Below are 17,330 nucleotides of genomic sequence, written 5' to 3'. Positions count from 1 at the left end.
ATGTGGCTGTCCAGCTTTCCCAACACCATTTGCTGAAGAGACTGTCTTTTCTCCATTGTATTTTCTTGCCTCTTTTGTTGAAGATTAATTGACCATAGGTATGTGGGTTTATTTCTGGGCTCTCTTTTCCTTTTTTCATTGAGTAGTCTTGCCAGACTCTGTCCATTTTTTAGTCATGACAAAGAACTACCTTTTGTTGAGCCTTCTATATGTTTGTTTTCTGTTTCATTAAATTCTGCTTTTATTTGTATTATTTCCTTTTATCTACTTTTCTTTATGTTCTTCTTTTCTAACTGAAGACAGATGATCAGTTCATTAATTAATTAATTTATTTATTTTGCGGTATGCGGGCTTCTCACTGTTGTGGCCTCTCCCGTTGTGGAGCACAGGCTCCGGATGCGCGGCTCAGTGGCCATGGCTCACGGGCCCAGCTGCTCCGCGGCATGTGGGATCTTCCCGGACCGGGGCACGAACCCGTGTCCCCTGCATCAGCAGGCGGACTCTCAACCACTGCGCCACCAGGGAAGCCCCATTAATTTATTTTCAACTTTTATTTTTCTGATGTAACTATTTACAACTACAAATCTCCTTTTTATATGCTCCTTTTGCTGCATCCCACAAAGTTGGCTATATAGTCTTTAATTTTACTTTTAAGTATTTTCCAAATTCTATTATGATTTCTTCTTTGACTCATGAGTTTTTAGAAGTTTCTAAATATTAATATATAAGGTTTTTTTTGTTTTTTTTTGCGGTATGCGGGCCTCTCACTGTTGTGGCCTCTCCCATTGCAAAGCACAGGCTCCGGACGCGCAGGCCCAGCGGCCATGGCTCACAGGCCCAGCCGCTCCGCGGCACGTGGGATCCTCCCAGACCAGGGCACGAATCCGCCTCCCCTGCATCGGCAGGCGGACTCTCAACCACTGCGCCACCAGGGAAGCCCAATATATAAGGTTTTTGAAAAGCTGTCTTTTTATTATAATTGTCAGAATATGGTTGTAGGGTGCCAAGTACATGAAAAATGTAGAGACTTTTTTATGGCCTAGGATTTGATCGATTTTTGTTCTGTTTATATTCTTCTGTTTGGAAGTTATATTTGTGTATGTTTATTACATCACACTTAGCGGTTATGATGTCAGTTCTTCCTTAGCCTTACTAATTTTTTGTCTCCTTAATTTATTACTGAGATAAACATGTTAAAAGTTGTCCTCTCTGACAATGATTTTGTCAATCTTTCCTTGTGGTTCTATTTTGGAGCTATATTAATAGGTACATATAAGTTTAGCTGTTATATATGTTGAATAAAACCTTTTATCATGGGCTTCCCTGGTGGCGCAGTGGTTGAGAGTCCGCCTGCCGATGCAGGGGACACGGGTTCGTGCCCTGGTCCTGGAAGATCCCACATGCCACGGAGTGGCTAGGCTTGTGAGCCATGGCCGCTGAGCCTGCACTCCACAATGGGAGAGGCCACAACAGTGAGAGGCCCACGTGCAGCAAAAAAAAAAACAAAAAACAACCCTTTTATCATGATGTATTTAATTTCCTTATCACTAGTAATAGTTTTGCCTTAAGTTATTAATACAGCTACACCAGTTTTGTATTGATTAGCATATGCCTGGTATTTTAATTTTTTCATATTTTTATTTTCAATCATTCAGTGCTCTTTGGTTCTTAGGTGTGTTTCTTTGGAAAAGCATGTAGACTAATACTAGTTAAACCTTATGTAAAATATTTTCTGTGTGGTTACAGTGCAGAAGCTGCTGAAAAATGGCAGAAGAAGTGGTGGTAGTAGCCAAATTTGATTATGTGGCCCAACAAGAACAAGAGCTGGACATCAAGAAGAATGAGAGATTGTGGCTTCTGGATGATTCTAAGTCCTGGTGGCGAGTTCGAAATTCCATGAATAAAACGGGTTTTGTGCCTTCTAACTACGTGGAAAGGAAAAACAGTGCTCGGAAAGCATCGATTGTAAAAAACCTAAAGGATACGTTAGGTAAGTTATTTTTGTATTAAAACAAGAATGACAGTACTTTCTTTTAAATGAATGCTGGAGCTTGGTTCTTTGTACTGAATTTTGGCAGCAGTGGGCATAATCAATTAGAACATCCCAGGCCTGGGATTTCAGCTAGGCAAGGTAAATTTGGCTCATAGCAGGGGTATTCAAGTCAGGTGTGTTCAAGGAGACCAGTGAAGGTCAGTTTCTGTAAATCTAGCTGGTGGATCTGGCCAGAGTTCAAGAGTCAAGCCAGAGTGATGCTGACAGTGGAACTTAACTCTGATCTTCTATCAGGGGCTCCTTGAACCATGAGTGCCTGTTGGAATTTAGAGATTCTACATCTAATTGAGATAGGGATAAAATGAGTGAGCTACAGAATATCCTCCTTGTCATCAAGGCAACATATTTTACAGGATTGCTTCATTGCTTCATTTTACATCTAATGGCTTATATTTTGAACTGTGCTTTTAAAATCAAACTATCATTTTATTCTTATATTTGATAAAAGTTTTAAATTGTGCATTACTGTATATTAGCATCTACAAAGCTTATCTCTTTCTTATTTTGTTTCTCTTTTTTCCTCTTCTTTCTTCCCCTAACTGTAAAGTTTGTTAGTTTTTACTGGCCTTCCGTTAGGGCCACAGATAGGGGAACCTACTTCACATTGGGCTTGGCCAAGCTGTGATAGGAAGGAAATACGTGCAAATGAGGCCTAGACTGTCTCTCTCTCTTAACTCTCCTTGGCTGACAGGAAGGAATTGGGAGGGACAGAATTTCCCTCAGGTATTCAGGCAAGCATGCTGTTTCTTAATAGTTTTTGGTATATATGTAGGAGAAGAAGTAAAATTTCTCCTTGAACAAAGATAGTTTGAGAGTAATGTGGCATGATTGATGAATGTGGAATATTATTGACTAACTGCTTTATATTAGTTTTTATTTCTTATTCAGCATTATTGTTATTCTGTTATTCTATTCTAAAGGTCATTTAATAAATGGAGTTACTAATCTGAATTTTCACCATGATACTTAACTGCTTTAACTAGGTTTACCTTTTTTTGAGATTTTAAGGTTTTGCAAATAAGGCCATTATTATTAGTTTTTAATAGTAGTTTTTAAATAGAAGACAATTCACATATGAATGAAAGACAGTTGGAAAGAGATTGTCCTTGAATAGCTGAAGAGACCAAAGTTAGAACCAGGAATACTTGTGATTTTGTAAATACTGGACATTTATTTAAAGCATGTTGATTAGGTGTATTAGGGAAAATTAAGGTAACTTCTATCAAGAAAGTATGCCTCATAGTGATGAAGGCACAGAAAGGACTAGGGCCACACCTAGATAAACTTTTATGTTCCTTTGAAAAAGGATAGTGGTATCCTGAGAGGTATAGCAGATGTGACAGTAATTAACAAAAGATAGTGAAAAAACTAATATAGAGCAAAGAGGAAAAACACCCCAGTTTTAGATATGACTGCATGTGAATTTTAAAAGCCTTATTAGATACAGCTTTTATTATTAATACTGCTGGGAAACCTTCCATACTATTTTCTGATATTATTGAGACAGTTTTAGCAAGACTATATCTATTTAAGTTTTAGGCTATCGCTGTTAATTTTATTAGTATATTACAGTTATTGCTGTCTATTCCAGAGGACTAGGGGTCTATAGTTGGCCTGTATAATGATGTAAATCCAGCTTTTGCATCGGACAGCCTTCTTTCCTTTCTCAGAATTTCTGAATCCCTTTTTTTTTAGGTAACTTAAATGTCCCATATAACTAATGGATTTTTTTCACAATGATTGATTGTGCTGATGGAGACAATGTTTGAAGGTTAAGAAAGAAAAGGAGAAAACAAAGGAAAGAATGAATACATGAATATATTTTCAACTGTTGAAAAAAAACACACGCTTTAAAGCTTCTTCTAAAATAAGTATGAATAGTAAGGTCATATTTGTGGCCATCACGATATACTTGTTTTATAGGTTCTGTTGGAGTTCAGGGGAAAAATGTTTTGGAAAGAGAGAAGCCTCAGGAAACCTTTCTATTGCCTGGGTGTGGGCCAAGTCACATGGATTGGGTGTGGGGAGTTTCAGTGTTGCAGAACCAGGAAGTTCACCAAGAATTATCCTGAGCTGTGTTAACGAACTGACGAAAGAGAACACGGGATTTTTTTTCAGAATGGATTGGTTAAAGGTCTTTAAAGATTTTTTCAGTAAGTTAATCTGTTTATTAAATCTGTAGTTTTCTTGTAGTTTTTGAAATAGAGTTTTCACTTTGTGAATTTAAAGGAAAACTATGGATAGAACATGGTGGGTTTATATAGGCTGGTGCTTTATATTGTTTATGAAACATAAGCTAAGTGATTGGTGATACATCAAATATCAATAGCTTTGACTTGATAAGTAATTAAAAAATTTTTAATATCAATGTTTAAATAACAGACAGGAAAAGGATATAAATGATTTGAGTTTGATGCAATTAGTTCTTTGAACTTAGCATAGACATTTGAAATGAATTAAATAAATTGTAAACATATTAAAAACAGGAGGAGAAAAAGGCTTTAAGTGAGCAAGTTCCTTCACCCTCAACATTTGAAGTAACATGATATTGTTCTGGTGCTTTTTACTTAGATTTCAGAGGACCGATGTAGAAGATAATGTTTAATAAAACCATCAGTAAAGAGAATGTTTTGACTGAATGTTGGATTGCTAGAAATTGCTATTTTGGTTAATGTGAGACTTGATATTTTGAAATGAATTGTGAGAGCAGCTGCATACAAAGAATATGAAAACATTGACAGAAAATAGTGAGTTCTTAGATTGTTTTTGAGTTCAGGTCATAAAGTAATTCTAATACTAAAAAGAACCTCATCTGTGTATCTGCTGGTAGCCTTTTTATACTCTTATGATAGTGAACTTGATTTGGTCTCTTTGAACAATTGCTCGGTGGTTCTAGGAAAATGAACAGAGGGACTGTTGTAGAAGTCTCTCATGTGTAAGGAGTCTAAGGAAACAAAAAGTAACCTGTCAAAAGATTTCGGGGCAAAGGGCAAGATGGAAAGGGAGTAAAAGCACTTTGTTGAAAAAAAAGTTGTAATATTAAGACTCATTCATTTCTTTAATTAACTTTGGTGGCCAAGTAAATCCTTTTAGAATATATCTCTTTTGTTTACTTTTTGGGGAGTTGCTAAAATTTTAGACCCATTTTTGGGTGTTAGTTTTCCTTTTAAAGAGCTTATTTATTCATTCATTTGTTTATCAACATTTTTATTGAGAGCCTACCCACTGCAAGCCACACAAAAATTATAGAATGAAAAACTAACACTAACTGTCATGGAAGTTACATTCTGGTGAGGAGGTAGGTGGTGGTTGTTACACTAACTCACAGAACTTACATTCTGGTGAGGAGGTAGGTGGTGGTTGTTATTTATTATTAATATTTCCTATCTGAGTTTGATATCTTAGTGATGTTGACCGTAAATCAACTAGAAGTGGTATAAAAAGAATATATCATTGATACAGTGATTTAATATATACCATCAATACAGTAAAAATCTATCTATAGAGTCTTAGAAAGTTGATAGTTATTTTTAAATACATGTGTAGACTGAGAGTCAGGATTTGAGATTTATAATCAAAATATTCCTTTCCTCACTGCCTGCAGTAAGCCAGAATTTATATTTATTTAGCTCTGTAGCTGTTCACCAACCTTTTCCCTGAATGGCCTTGAAAAGTAAGAGGAAACAATATATGTGCTCCTTGTGTGGTAGCCAGAATACCCTTGAGAACAAAAAGGGCACATTGTTTTAGAGAAAGCAGAGAATAATAAAAAGCAGTAATTTCTCTTCATATAAATCAAGTGAACAGATAAAAATACAAAAAAATTAAATAAAAACCTGTACTGGAAAGAACATCATTTATATGTATTTAGAATTCCTTTGTTCTGCTCCCAGATATATCACTTATTGGCCATGTGGCCAAGGGTATATAACTTTCCTAATTTCCTGTTCCTTATTTGTAAAGGCGAGAGTTGGGCAAGACCAGATGGTCCTGGGAAGTCCCTTCTGACTCTGAAAGTCTTTAGTCCTGGTAAACAACTGATCAGTCTTACATGTGGTATAGAAATCAGGGGAAAATCCATAAGGGAGAAACTGGTTTTGAAGAAGGAGGAACATAACAGAATTATAGTTCCCTAAAGAATTCACAAGGATCAGTAATGCTTTCTTAGGCCTCATTCTATTGAACACTTGTTTACTCTGTTTAGGTGGAAGGGAAATGACATGCTTAAGGTAAAGACCCAATGATGGAAGTATAACTAGTACATTGAGTTCAGAAATTTATTTGAAAGCTAAAAACTGAGAAATAAGATGAATAGAAACAGACATAAATGTAAAATTCTACATTAAGTTTTTAAAAGGAATTGAAAAAGTTGCTGAAAATCCGTCTTGGCTGCAATTTACATGAGTGAAAGACTTAGTAGGAGCTGCTGTGATAATGTAGGTGCTAAAAAAAATAACGCTCTGTATGATGGCATTGATTCAAATCTACGAGGCACTCAGGTGAAGGGATGCAGTAGTTCCCTAGTGTGTGTGCTGGCCAAATAAAACATGACATTGTCTATTCACTTTGGATAAATATACTTTAACAGTGATATTGAGAAACTCAGATGCTTCCAAATACTAGCATCAGGTATATCAAAGGATTTGGAAACCAGGTTACATAAAGAATAGTTATGGGTACAAAGATTTGCCTTAGGGAGAGGACAACTATTGTATGAAGATGGAATATTTACAGTGCTTAACCAGATTCTTAAAAACTTTTGAGGAGTTAATAGTACATTGTTTTGGTCAAGAAACAGTGCTATAGGAAGAAAGAAGTAAGACTAGTGGATTGGAGTGAGGGGAAAGCTATACTAATGCTTTTGGTTTTTTAAACAAAGCTAATGATAAAAATGACTGCCTCAGAGTTATGCACATCCTCAGTGCATATACCTGAGTATTATTTCCCTCCCAACTCTGAAAAAGTAAATGCCAGAAGCACTAGGAGGTAGGAAAGTAAACCACCATTGATTGAGTGCCTGCTAGGTGCTATGCACTGTGCTGAGTGCTTTACATATAAACTTTAAAAAATTCTTTACAAAACTTTTCTGAGATAGGTACTTACTACACACCACCATTTCACAAACAAGGAAACTGGAGTTTAAAGAAGATTAAATAACTTGACCAAGGTCAGATTAACCAGTAAGTAACAGCACTAAAGTTTAAATTTAGGGTCTCTTTTGTTAAGAGTTTCCCTTGTACACACATAACTATAGAGTAGAGAAAAGATTAGAGTCAGATAAGTAATGGATTGAAAAGATGTGATGCAAAAGGGACTGATTAAAATTAGGAGGATTGTGGTGAACTAACTGTGAAGCTGGGAAAAATTTAGAAAAGATAATACATTGATCTGAGAGAGCCTGCTTGTTGTGGAATGATCTAATTGTTGCTGATTATAACGTATTGAGAAATTAAGAGATACTGATACTTTACATTTGTATAATTTTGTAAAGTACTTTTGCATCTACTCTTTCATTGATAGCATGAGATTGGAAGGACTATTTTGTTTCCACGGAAGGACTATTTTTAAGCAGTGGAAACAAAGGGCAATAAACAGGCCCTTCTGGAAGATTTGTAAGCAGGGGAAAAAGCAAGCTATTGATTACGCATGCATTTGTCAGTCATTCACATGATAAACAGGACTTTGTTTTGTACAGAAAACAAATATTCTAAGCTTATATTCTTTCTCTGAACTATTTCTGGCCTCTAAGATTAAAATAGTTTGTTTTGGTGTTTTCCCACTTAGGGCTTTAATTGTTGGGTCTGTCCAAAAATTCTTCACAGTTTTTTTGGACAAGGTTAATTAGTCTTAGACATTATCTTTTTCAGAATCAAAAGAAAACTATTTTCAAACTAGCCTTTATTTTCAGGTTTAGAATTTTATATTTGCTTATGTCAGTATTCAGTTTAATCAGTTTAATAAACACATTGATCATCTGCTGTATATATACAGTTCTAAATAGTATAGGAAATGCAAAAGATCAGTGAGACATTAAAAATGCTCCTCTCTGGAAGCTTGTGCTCTAGTTGATGGGCTTAAAAGACAAACCCAGGAAATGCTAGCATACAAGTACCTCAGAAGTACAAGGTGCTGGGGTACTTCAAAAAGGAGAGCTTATAATATCATTGAGGGTGACGATGGGGAATGAAGGATGTTGAAAAACATGAAGCAGAAAGATAAATAAAATAATAAAGTTGTTATTTGAAATGGCACTTCTTGAATGGGTAGATTTTTGAAAGGTAGAAGTTTTAATGAGGTTTTGCTAAGAAACTAACAAGGTAAACTAAGTTATGAAAGTAGAAACATCTAATTCAGGGGATTTAAGTGGCCCATTCTTACTAAAACTTAGGGTAGTTTTAGTGCACGGCGTTATAGAAAGATGCTTTTGTTTAACATTTACTCTGTGTACTGTACTATTACTTTATTTTATTCAGTTCTCACAACACTCATGTTAAGTGCTGTTTCCTCCATTTCTGAACTCAGAAAAGTGAAATAGCTTGCTCAAGTTTCCACAGTTAGTAAGAAGCATACCTGGGATTTGAACTCAGAGGCTGTTTCAGGGTCTACACTGTTTTCTATAGTCTATACCAGGTGTGCCCAACCCCTGGGCTGCGGACTGATACCTGTCCGTGGCCTGTTAGGAACCAGGCAGCACAGCAGGAGATGAGTGGCGGGCCAGTGAGTGAAGCTTCATCTGCTGCTCCCCGTTGCCTGAACCATCATCATCCCATCCACGCCCCTGCCCCGTCCTTGGAAAAATAAAATTGTCTTCCACGAAACTGGTTCCTGGTGCCAAAAAGGTTGGGGGCCGCTGGTCTATACCATAAGGCTGGAAAGGAAGGCTTGAGGACATTCTAGAGAGGGCTGTAGATTCCAGGCAGAGTATTTCTCTTAATTTGTTAGGCAGGAGAGCCACTGTTGGCTTTTGAGCAATAGGGTCATGTGATTGTAGCTGTAATATAAGATTAGACTGGATGATGTGGATGATGGGTTGAAGTGGGATAGATTGGATTAGTAAAAAAAAAAAAACTAGTTAGTGGGTAGTGAAGGCTCAAGCACAACAACATAAGCCTGAACTAGCACATGAATAGTGGAAATGGAAAGTGTTGGCATAAAGGACATATGGTGACTTTAAGGATTTGATGTGTAAATCTTTTAAGAAAATTTTATGATGTAAAATTCATGAAGTTAACTGTTTTAAAGTGTACAGTTCAGTGGTATTTAGTACATTAACAGTGTTGTGCAACCATCATATCTGTCTAATTCCAAACTATTTTCATCACCCAAAAGGAAACTCCATTCCCATTAAACAATTGTTCCCATTACTCCTTCCCTTTAGTTCCTGGCAACCACTAATCTGCTTTCTGTCTATATGGATTTACCTACTCTGGCTATGTCATATAAATGGAATCATACAATATGTAACCTTTTATGTCTAGTTTCTTTCACTCAGCATACTGTATTTGAGGTTCATTCATGTTGTAGCATGTATCACTACTTCATCCCTTTTATGGTTGAATAATATTGAATTATATGAGTATACCACATTTTGTTTATCCATTCATCTGTGGATGGACATTTGGGTCATTTACATCTTTTGGTTATTGTGAATAGTGAAGCTATGAACACTTGTTTACAAGTATTTATTTGAACCTGTTTTCAGTTCTTTTGGGTATATACCTAGGGATGGAATTATGGTAGTTCTGTGTTCAACATTTTGAGGAACCATCAGCTGTTTCCCACAGCAGTAGCACCATTTTACATTTTGACCAGAGGGGTTCCAGTTTCTCCATATCCTCATCAACACTTATTTTCCTTTTTTTTTCGTTTGGTTTAATTTGGTTTTATTATACCCATCTTAGTAGGATGTGAAATGGTATCAGTATTTCATTGTCGGAATTCCCTGGTGCCGCAGTGGTTAAGAATCTGCCTGCCAATGCAGGGGACATGGGTTCGAGCTCTGGTCCGGGAAGATCCCACATGCCATGGAGCAACTAAGCCTTTGTGCCACAACTACTGAAGCCCGCGCACCTAGAGCCTGTGCTCCACAACAAGGGAAGCCACAGCATGAGAAGCCTACGCACCGCAATGAAGAGTAGCCCCTGCTTGCCGCAACTAGAGAAAGCCCTCACGCAGCAAAAAAGACCCAGTACAACCAAAAATAAATAAAATTGATTCTTTAAAAAAAAAAAAAAAAGTTCATATGGTTTTGACTTGCATTTCCCTAATGACTCATGATGTTGAGCATCTTTTCATGTGCTTTTGGGTATTTGTACATCTTCCTTGAAGAATTATTTATTCAAGTCCTTTGTCCATTTTTGAGATAGGTTGTTTTTCGTTTTGTTCTTAGGTTCTAAGAGTTCTTTATATATGTTCTGGATAGAGACCCTTATCAGCATTGTGATTTGCAAATATTCTTTTCTAATTCTGTAGGTTGTCTTTTCACTTTCTTGGTAGTATCCTTTGCACAAGTGTTTTTTATTTTAATGAGGTACAGTTTATCTCTTTTTTTGGGGGTGTCAAATCTAAGAATCTCTTGCTGTATCCAAGGTCATGAGACTTGCCCCTATGTTATCTTCTGAGTGTTTTAAAGTTTTAACTCTTATATTTGGGTCATCTGTCCATTTTGAGTTAATATTTGTATGTGGTATGAAGTAGGAATCCCACTTCGTTCTTTTGCCTGTGGATATGCAGTTGTCCCAGCATCATTTGTTGAAGAGACTATTCTTTCTTCCATGAAATGGTTTTGGCACCCTTCTCAAGGTCAAAGTCAAAATATATGGAGCAACTGGAATAGAATTGAGAGTTATTTCAGAACTCTCAATTCTTTTCCATTGATCTATTCCTCATTCCTTTTATGCCAGTACTACACTGTTTTGAGTACTGTGGCTTTGTAGTAGGTTTTGAAATTGGGAAGTGTGAGTCCGTCAACTTTGTTTTCCATTTTCAAGTTTGTTTTGGCTATTTGGGATAACTTGCGATTCCATATGAATTTTAGGATCAGCTTTTTCCATTTCTGCAAAAAATAGGGTGTGGGTACTTTGATAAGGATTACATTGAATCTGTGGATCACTTTGGATAGTATAGACATCTCTTGGTATCTGCAGGGGTTTGGTTCCAGTACCCCCTGCAGATAACGAAAACTCAAGGATGCTCAAGTTTCTTGTATAAAATGGCATAGTATTTGCATTAACCTACACACATCCTCCTATACACTTTAAATCATCTCTCAATTACTTGTAATACCTAATACAATGTAAATTCTATGTAAATAGCTTCTGGTGCATGGCACATTGACATTTTCCTTTTTGGAATTTTCTGGAGTTTTTTTTCCCCAAATATTTTTGATCTGAGGTTGTTTGAATCCACAGATACGGAACCTATGGATACTGAGGGCCAACTGTATTGCCATCTGAAAATACTAAGTTTTCAAATGCATAAACACAGAATGGGGGCTTCCCTAGTGGTGCAGTGGTTGAGAGTCTGCCTGCCGATGCAGGGGACACGGGTTCGTGTCCCGGTCTGGGAAGATCCCACACACCATGGAGCGGCTGGGCCCGTGAGCCATGGCCGCTGAGCCTGTGCATCCGGAGCCTGTGCTCCGCAACGGGAGAGGCCACAACGGTGAGAGGCCCGTGTACCAAAAAAAAAAACAACACAGGGGGCTTCCCTGGTGGCGCAGTGGTTGAGAGTCTGCCTGCCGATGCAGGGGACACGGGTTCGTGCCCCGGTCTGGGAGGGATCCCACATGCCGTGGAGCGGCTGGGCCCGTGAGCCATGGCCGTTGAGCCTGTGCGTCTGGAGCCTGTGCTCCACAACGGGAGAGGCCACAGCAGTGAGAGGCCCACATACCGCAAAAAAAAAAAGAAAAAGAAAAAAAAGAAAACGCAGAATGTCTTTCCATTTATTTAGGTCTTCTTTAATTTCTTTCAACAGTATTTCGTAGGTCAACAATATTTTGTAGTGTTTAGTGTACAAGTCTTGTACCTCCTTGATTAAATTTCTTTCTGTGTATTTTATTCTTAATGCTATTAAAAATTGAATTTTAAAAATTTCCTGGGACTTCCCTGCTGGCACAGTGGTTAAGAATCCACCTGCCAATGCAGGGGGCATGGGTTCGAGCCCTGGTCTGGGAAGATCCCACATGCTGTGGAGCAACTAAGCCTGTGTGTCATGGCTACTGAGACTACGCTCTAGAGCCTGCGAGCCACAACTCCTGAGCCTGCGTGCCATGACTACTGAAGCCTGTGTGCCTAGAGCCTGTGTTCTGCAACAAAGAGAAGCCACCACAATGAGAAACCCATCCACAATGAAGAGTAGCCCCGCTTGCCACAACTAGAGAAAGCCTGTGCACAGCAATGAAGACCCAACGCAGCCAGCCTGAATGAATGAATGAATGGAAGGAAGGAAGGGAGGGAGGGAGGGAGGAAGGAGCCCAATAAAGTTTGGGGGGTTAAGAGCACAGGAAAAAAAAATTTCCCTTTCAGATTATTCATTGCTAGTATATAGAAATACACTGATTTTTTTGTGTTCTTATATTTTTCAACTTTGCTAAGTTATTGGTTCTAGCTTTTTTGTGTGTGAATTCTTTAGGATTTCCTATATAAGATCATGTCATCTGTGAATAAAGATTATTTTACTTCCTTTCCAGTTTGGCTATCTCTTATTTCTTTATCTTGCCTAATTGCTCTGGCTAGCACCTCTCGTACAGTGTTGAATAGAAGTGGTGAAAGAGGGCGTTTATGTCTTGTTCTTGATCTTAGGGGGAAAGCTTTCCGTCTTTCACTACTGAGTGTGATGGTAACCATGGTTTTTTCATAAATGCCCTTTATTTTGTTGAGGAAATTCCCTTCTATTCCTAGTTTGCTGACCATTTTTATCATGAAAGGGTGTTTTATCACTTTTATCATGAAAATCCCAAATTGCTACTTGTAGTACTTTTGTGGACATTTGCCAAGGGCAAAAAATTTGAGTTGCTAGCAGAGGTCAAACAAGGGGACCTCTCATTTCAGCTCTCATACTGAAAATCAGTGTCCTTTTTGCAGTTTAATGCCGTGTGTGTGTGTGTGTGTGTGTGTGTGTGTGTGTGTGATTTTACTGTTTAAAATGGTGCCCAAGCATAGTGCTAAAGTATTGTCTAGTGTTCCTAAGTGTAAGAAAGCTTTGATTTGCTTTATGGAAAAAATATGTGTGCTAGGTAAGCTTCATTCAGGCATGAGTTTATAGCATTGTTGGCCATGAGTTCAGTGTCAGTGAGTCAACAATTTATATTAAATAAAGTGTCTTTAAAGAGAAACACACATAACAAAAATGTTGTGAACAGAGTATCCCCTAGAGCAGTGGTTCAGTATGCTAATTAAGTATTCATGGTCACTATAGAGCAGAACCACCATGAATAACAAAAATTGTTTGTTGAGTATATTTATATCTATATTCATAAAGGAAAGGATATTGGTCAGTAGTTTTCTTGTGATATCTTTATGTCTTTGGTATCTAGGTAATGCTGGCCTCATGGAATGAGTTATGAAATGTTTCCTTCTCTTTTGGTAGAAGTTTGAGAGAAAAATGGTAGAATTCACAAGTCAAGTTATCTGGTTCTGGGCTTTTCCTTGTTGAGAAGTGTTGATTACTGATTCAGTCTTTTACTTCAGTGTATCCACATTTTCTGTTTCTTCTTGAGTCATTTTTGGTAGTTTGTGTGTTTCTAGCAATTTTTTCTTTTCATGTAGGTTTTCTAATTTATTGGCATATAGTTTGTAGTATTCTTTTATTTCTGTAAGGTTTCTAGTAATGTCCCCACTTCAGTTCTGATTTTAGTAATTTAAGTCTTTTCTCTTTTTTTTCTTGGTCAGTCTCGCTAAAGATTTGTCAGTTTTGATATTTTCAAAGGTTTCATTATTTCTTTGTCGTTTTTCTGTACTCTTTGTATTTACCTCTGCTCTAATCTTTATTATTTCCTTCCTTCTGCTAGCTTCTGCTTGATCTTTTTTTAGTTCTTTAAGGAGTAAAGTTAGGTTATTGATTTGAAATTGATTTTCTTTTTCAATGTAAGCTGGTAGAGCTATAAATTTCCCTGTGAGCACTGCTTTTGCCATAGCCTATAGGTTTTAGTATGTTGTGTTTTCGTTTTCATTTATCTCAATGTATTTTCTAATCTCACCTGTAATTTTTTCTTTGACCTACTAGTTGTTTGGGTGTGTTGATTAATTTCCATATATTTGTAAATTTTCCCGTTTTCCTTTCTGTTATTGATTCTGAATTTCATTCCACTGTGATCAGAGAAGATATTTTATATGATTTCAGTTTCGTGGTCTTTTGTTCTATCCAATATTGAAAGTGAGGTATTGAAATCTCCAACTATATCGTAGAACTGTCAATTTATCCCTTTAATTCTGTTAGTTTTTGCTTTATTATATGTCTTGCCGCTCTGTTGTTAGGTGTGTATATATCTATAATTGTTAAATCTTCTTCATGGATTGACTTGTTATCAACATATAATGTCCTTTGTCTCCTGTAACAATTTTTGTCTTAAGGTCTTTTGTTACCATTTTCATGGAATGTCATTGTGCATCCTTTCACTTTCAAGCCTGTTTGCATCTTTGGATCTGAAGTTAGTGTCTTATAGATAGCATAGCGTTGGATCATATTTTTTTAATCCATTCTGCCAATCTTTACCTTTTAATCGAATATTTCAAGAAATTACTGGTAGGGAAGGCCTTCTGATACTTTGCTGTTTGTTTTTTCTATATGTCTTATACCTTTTTCCCCCTCAATTCTTTTATTACTGCCTTTTATAATTGATTTTTTTTTCATATCTTAATTGAAGTATAACTGCTTTACAATGTTGTGTTAGTTTCTGCTGTACAACAAAGTGAATCAGCTGTATGTATACATATATCCTCATATCCCCTCTGTCTTGAGCTTCCCTCCCACCCTCCCTATCCCACCCCTTAGGTCATCACAAAGCATCAAGCTGATCTCCCTCTGCTATGCAGCAGCTTCCCACTAGCCATCCATTTTACATTTGGTCGTGTATATATGTCAGTGCTACTCTCTCACTTTATCCCAGCTTCCCCTTCCCCTGCTGTGTCCTCAGGTCCATTCTCTACATCTGCGTCTTTATTCCTGCCCTGCCTGCCACTAGGTTCATCAGTACCACTTTTTTTAGATTCCATGTAAGTGCATTAGCATACGGTATTTGTTTTTTTCTTTCTGACTTGCTTCACTCTGTATGACAGAGTCCACCTACCTCATTACAAATAACTCAATTTCGTTCGTTTTTATGGCTGAGTAATATTCCATTTGTATATATGAGCGACATCATCTTTATCCATTCATCTGTCGATGGACATTTAGGTTGCTTCCATGTCCTAGCTATGGTAAATAGTGCTGCAATGAACATTGTGGTGCATGTGTCTTTTTGAGTTATGGTTTTCTCAGGGTATATGCCCAGTAGTGGTCTGGCTGGGTCATATGGTAGTTCTATTTTTAGTTTTTTAAGGAACCTCCATATTGTTTTCCATAGTGGCGGTATCAATTTACACTCCTACCAACAGTGTGGGAGGATTCCCTTTTCTCCACACCCTCGTCAGCATTTATTGTTTGCAGATTTTTTTGATGATGCCGTTCTGACCGGTGTGAGGTGATACCTCATTGTGGTTTTGATTTGCATTTCTCTAGTGATTAGTGATGTTGAGCATCTTTTTGTGTGTTTTTTGGCCATCTGTATGTCATCTTTGGAGAAGTGTCTATTTAGGTCTTCTGCCCATTTTTGGATTGGGGTTTTTTTTTGATATTGAGCTGCATGAGCTGCTTGTATATTTTGGAGATTAATCCTTTGTCAGTTGCTTCGTTTGCATATAATTGAATTTTTTATGATGTACATTTTGTTTTGTTCTCATTTCTTTTTCAGTGTGCTTAGTTTTTTTCTTAGTGATTACCCTGTGGATTACAATTAGCATCTTAACTTTTTAACAATCAAGTTTGAAGTAATGCAAATTTAGCTTCAATAGTATACAAAAGTCTGCTCTTTTATAGATTTGTCTTTATACATTGTGTGCCCATTAACCTAGATTTGAAATTAGTTTTATATATTTGCATCTTAAATCATATAAGAATAAAAGAGGACGTACAAGCTAAAAATGTAACCGTTTTTTATATTTACAGTGTAGCTACCTTTACCACTGTTCTCCATATGACTTTAGTGACCTTTCATCTCAGCCTGGAGGACTCTCTTTAGCGTTTTTTGTAGCATAGGTGTAGTGTGACAGACGCCTTCAGTTTTTGTTTACCTTGGGAGTATCTTAACTTACTCAGTTTTAAAGGACACTTTTGCTGGACATGGAATTCTTCTTTTTTTTTTTAACTTTATTAGAGTATAATTGCTTTACAATGGTGTGTTGGTTTCTGCTTTATAACAAAGTGAATCAGTTATACATATACATATGTCCCCATATCTCATCCCTCTTGTGTCTCCGTCCCTCCCACCCTCCCTATCCCACCCCTCCCTCTAGGTGATCACAAAGCACCGAACTGATCTCCCTCTGCTATGTGGCTGCTTCCCACTAGCTATCTATTTTACGTTTGATAGTGTATATATGGACATGGAATTCTTGACTGATACTTTTTTCTTTCAGCATCAGATTCTACCTTGTCCCTAGGGTTTGTTGTTGCTCCTTATTGTGGTTGTTTTGTTTGCTTGTTTAGTGACTTTTCTAAATTATTTTTATAAAGTCTGTGTCATTGTGTGACCACACACATCTGTGTTCTTTTGCTTAGTTGTTAGCCAACAACTAACAACAAAGAGTTTTCTTAAACATGTGAAACCAAAAGAAAAAGGGAAAAAACCTCTTTCAACACTTAGCCAGGCCATTTGCAACTCTTCCTTAGCCTTTACTTACTGCTTCTTCAGAGCTTGAAGGTCAGCAATAGGTGAAAGCTCAGGGTCTTCTCAGGCCTTTGCTGAACAAGTGCTGGTTCTGGCTATGTGTGTGGCTTTCTTGATTTTCTGGTATACACAGGGGCTTTTCAAAGCCCTTATTACCCCATTTGTGTCCTTACTCAAACTTTTCCTTCCTAGGATTTTTTATCTGTTTCTTATCCTAGTTGTTGTTTCTTCTACCAGTCTGCTGCATCAATTAAATGATTTCAGCAGAAAACATCCTAGCCCTGGGAATGCTCCAAGTCAGGTGAAACCAAGGCAAGTCATTGTGCTGGTCCTTCAGGTAGCTTCCAGATA

The 17,330-nt window shown here is 37.2% G+C and overlaps 1 protein-coding gene across 2 annotated transcripts in view; it reads left to right on the top strand.

Annotated features, from left to right (window-relative positions):
• The window catches only part of NCK1 (NCK adaptor protein 1), an 84,431-nt gene that overhangs the window by 61,468 nt on the left and 5,633 nt on the right, over positions 1 to 17,330 (top strand). Inside the window, exon 2 of one of the 2 annotated variants that reach the window (XM_007457535.1) lies at positions 1,747 to 1,990. In XM_007457535.1, the coding sequence (XP_007457597.1) occupies positions 1,765 to 1,990 (226 nt within the window). In that variant the 5' untranslated portion in view covers positions 1,747 to 1,764. Of the gene's footprint in view, positions 1 to 1,746; positions 1,991 to 4,091; positions 4,207 to 17,330 lie in introns of those variants that run through there. The other variant, XM_007457536.1, reaches the window with a different exon arrangement.

The sequence above is a fragment of the Lipotes vexillifer genome, unplaced genomic scaffold (assembly GCF_000442215.2).
Source record: "Lipotes vexillifer unplaced genomic scaffold, Lipotes_vexillifer_v1.1 scaffold86, whole genome shotgun sequence".
Lineage (NCBI taxonomy): Eukaryota > Metazoa > Chordata > Mammalia > Artiodactyla > Lipotidae > Lipotes > Lipotes vexillifer.
This window is presented reverse-complemented; position numbering and strand designations above follow the sequence as displayed.